The sequence below is a fragment of the Erigeron canadensis genome, chromosome 5 (assembly GCF_010389155.1).
Source record: "Erigeron canadensis isolate Cc75 chromosome 5, C_canadensis_v1, whole genome shotgun sequence".
NCBI classification, from domain to species: domain Eukaryota; kingdom Viridiplantae; phylum Streptophyta; class Magnoliopsida; order Asterales; family Asteraceae; genus Erigeron; species Erigeron canadensis.
The window spans coordinates 23,113,098-23,116,857 of record NC_057765.1 but is presented as its reverse complement, the minus strand read 5'-3'; the positions used below and the strand labels follow the sequence as shown (position 1 = coordinate 23,116,857).

Below are 3,760 nucleotides of genomic sequence, written 5' to 3'. Positions count from 1 at the left end.
TGCTTAAAAACTTGTACATTATATATTAAAAACCGTCTCCTGATTTTTCTAACAGAAAGCTACAAATTTTAATGCACCCAATTAGTTTTTACTGACAACCTAAAGGGCTGTCACTAACAAAACTCAAAACTTATTAAGCGTGGGCTATTTAAATATTAAATTCACATACATGACAGTATGATACATGACATACATGTGCTCGTCTTATTTTTTTTAACAAGGCAGTATACACATTAGGGAACACCTCACCGTATAATGGTTAAACCCTACACATACTTTAGACTACGGGATATATATCATAAGCCACTACAAGTGATTAAAAAAAAAACTCATAGACTAGTTATTTCTGATAGTCGAACCCAGCTAAGATAACATTTTCAACTTGTAATAAATTACAAATCTAGCTAAGGATTATTAATATAAATACTATAAATAAAAAAACACAAAAATAGATAAATATAAACCAAAATACCCTATAAAAAAACAAAATTTTATACCCATATATAACAACTCCATTATAATACACAAAAATAAAGGGTAGGTGTGTGGGAAAAAAAAACGTATATTTATAAATTGAAAGTACTAAATAAAGCCTTTAGTGTTTCACTGTTAAAAAAATTATATATTTTCATATTAAAAATATATCGTTTAAATTTTATGGTAATTTTATAAATATTTAATGCATCCCTTAAGGATTTGTTTAATTATAATAAAATAATAATTTTTTTATTCGATTCTGTCGATATAAAAAACATCCTTGTTTCATACTACTTCGCTTTGTATGTCTTGGGATTTATGTCACTTTAGTAACTTCGAAAAAGGCGTGAACCCCCTTCACTACGTTTCCTTCCTTCTCACACATTAAATATATATAAAGAATATATATATATATACACACACATATATATACATATATTCTTTACTTCTCACACACCATCTTCTTATTCTCGAAGGTACTACTTATTTTCATCATCATTTTTGTATCTATATAGATCTGTTTATGTTTATGTGTGTATGTATATGTATATATGTGAGTTATGAAATTTTTGTTTATATGTAAATGGATTCTTTAGGGTTTTGTTGGGTTAACATATTCTTGAAATTGTGTGTAAGTTGTTGATGATCTTGTGATTAGTATCTGAATTTTGATGATTTTTTTTGCTAAGGGTGTGATGATTATCAAAACATTGTAGAAAAGGACCTGAATATTTTTGTTTGTTTTTGTTTTTACAACTAATGAAAAACACTCTCATCAAAGAGCTGTACTGACTTGATGACGCGGGTGTGGGTTAGTTGAAAAGATATATGTTTGGGCTGGGGGATACACAACATTATAGGAAGGACCCAACTGGATTATTTGTTTCAGACTGATCCAACTGATTTTTTTTAAAAAAAAAATCGACGCACACCTGCGTCAGAATTGAAGACCTGACGTGGGTGTGCGTTGGTTTGGGTATAAAAAAAATGTGCATTAGTTTGGAAAACATATATTGTTTAATATTTTTTATAACTGATATTTAGTATATGATCTTGATCCGTGTTTTGTATAATAACTTTGTTTTAATTGTATGTTTTTCAGGGTAAACTGAACTTTCATGATTTGTTAGTTTTTTCTTCATTGGTTTTTGTTGATTTGTGAAATATTTGTGTAGAGGTTTTTGGGGAAAACTAGTCTTATACTTATTTAGTTAAAATGCCGTCTACAAGTAGTTCCGCAACGACCTTTGGCACATTTCGTCGATCGATTTTAGGGTTTGGAAGTGATCACAATCAAGTTCATTCCGAGGAGGTGAATAATGTGTCTAAGTCAAAGTTGGACCGAGAACTGGATGGGTTTCAGGATCAAGTATCGAGCCAGTTTCATGCTCTTTCATCTGCATCTGCTGATGAGTTTCTGTCCATTGAATGGATGTCGAAGGTACTAGATGCATACGTAGCTTGTCAGGATGATTTTAAGACTATTCTCTTGAACAATGCGGAAAGTCTTTCAAAAGCTCCTTTAGATAGGCTGGTTACAGAGTTCTTTGATAGGAGTATTAAGGCGCTTGATATCTGTAATGCTGTACGTGATGGGATTGAGAGAGTTCGGCTTTGGCGTAAGCATTTAGAGATTGTTTCAAGTGCCTTTGAGTTAAAACAGAGGAATGTGATGGGTGAAGGACAGTTTAGGAGGGCGAGGAAATCGTTGACTGATTTAGCTATTGCTATGCTTGATGATCATAAGGACTCTGGATCTGCATTTTCCAATAGAAACAGATCTTTTGGGCGCCCAAACAAAGGAAAAGATTCAAGTCATCAACGTAAGCAAGGACACTCTAAATCCCTTTCTTGGAGTGTATCTAATACTTGGTCTGCAAATAAGCAACTTCAATCAATGGCCAGCAACTTAGTTCAGCCTCGAGCAAATGAAATTTCTCAAAACGGTCTTGCAAATTGTATATTCACAATGGGATTTGTCTTGACGTTTGTGTTATGGACTGTAGTGGCTGCTATCCCGTGTCAAGATCGTGGTCTGTTTAATTTCTCCATACCAAAGCAATTCTCATGGAGTACACCTCTGTTCTTGATTCATACTCGTATTTTGGATGAATCCAAGAAGCGTGAACATAAGAACAGTCCTGGGCTGTTAAGAGAGATTCTCCAAATGGAAAAGTCGATCAACTTGATGTCAGACTTGATTGATGCTGCTCAACAGTTTCCGTTGCCAGAAGAACAGCAGAAAGAAGTAAAAGATGGAGTTCAAGATCTATCTTCCATTTGTAACGTCTGTAAGAATGGATTAGATACATTGGACCGCCAATTGAGAGAAGTGTTTCACAAAATCATGCATTGTCGGAATGATGGTCTTGGAACCTTGAGCAAGGCACAATCTTGAAAATCAAAAGTTCATGAAAAGCAAGTGGGTGATATACAGGTTTTTGTTGATTCTTGCTCAACGATGATTAGTTTTGGCAAGGTAATCTTGGTAATTTGGTAGTAGACTAGTAGGCTTTTTTATGTGAACAACCTCATATCTTTCTATATGTCATATATATTTTCAGTGTTTCTTTTTTTTTTGCTTCTAGTTTAGTTATTTCTGCCTTTTTCCCCCTTTTTTGTTTAAAACAGTCGGTGTTAGTTCAAAGCGTTCATTTTTTGTTATATATATATAATATACACAAACACAAAATATATCAGAATACAGTTATACACAAGGCCCTGCATTTCTGCTTGATGGTTGTTCTCTTTCTAGTTTTCGGCAATCACTAGATGTTATGCATTGATCACGTTTAATACCTTGTTTGTTGCTTTCACAATATATTTGCATATGCAAAGCCCCTATGTTAGGGCTATAGCCCTCACGTTTTTTAAGGCCCATATCTTTTCATACATTACACTACTTATCGAATGCGTTTTTTAGTTATTAGTGATAAACTTGAAACTACTTATCAATTTAATATTTCAAAAGTTATATTGATAGAAACAGGCTTCATTTTAGAAGTTCGCTTTAGACCTCTTATGTCCCTATATATATATATATATATGTGGATTAATATAGTTGTCTAATGTCTACCTTGTAAGTTTATTCTTTTAATTTCTGCATTGCAACAAAATCTTGCATAGATGTGGGGAAATGTTGCTTACAGAAAACATGTATTACTAACATGTGAAAACAGAATCAGTATTGGTACCCCGGATTTTCATTGTGACGGAAAAAAATAAAAAAAAATAAAAGGTCAATTATTTGAATAAGAACATGTTGGCATGACTATAGGTTTGA

General features: G+C 32.8%; 1 protein-coding gene across 1 annotated transcript; it reads left to right on the top strand.

Moving 5' to 3' along the window:
* Window positions 1–848: 848 nt before the first annotated feature.
* Window positions 849–3,047, top strand: LOC122600204 (protein ROH1-like). The gene is made up of 2 exons (XM_043772882.1): window positions 849–953; window positions 1,580–3,047. Exon 2 carries the CDS (start codon window positions 1,694–1,696, stop codon window positions 2,873–2,875), a length of 1,182 nt encoding a protein of 393 aa, XP_043628817.1. The 5' UTR covers window positions 849–953; window positions 1,580–1,693; the 3' UTR covers window positions 2,876–3,047.
* The last annotated feature ends 713 nt before the right edge of the window (window positions 3,048–3,760 follow it).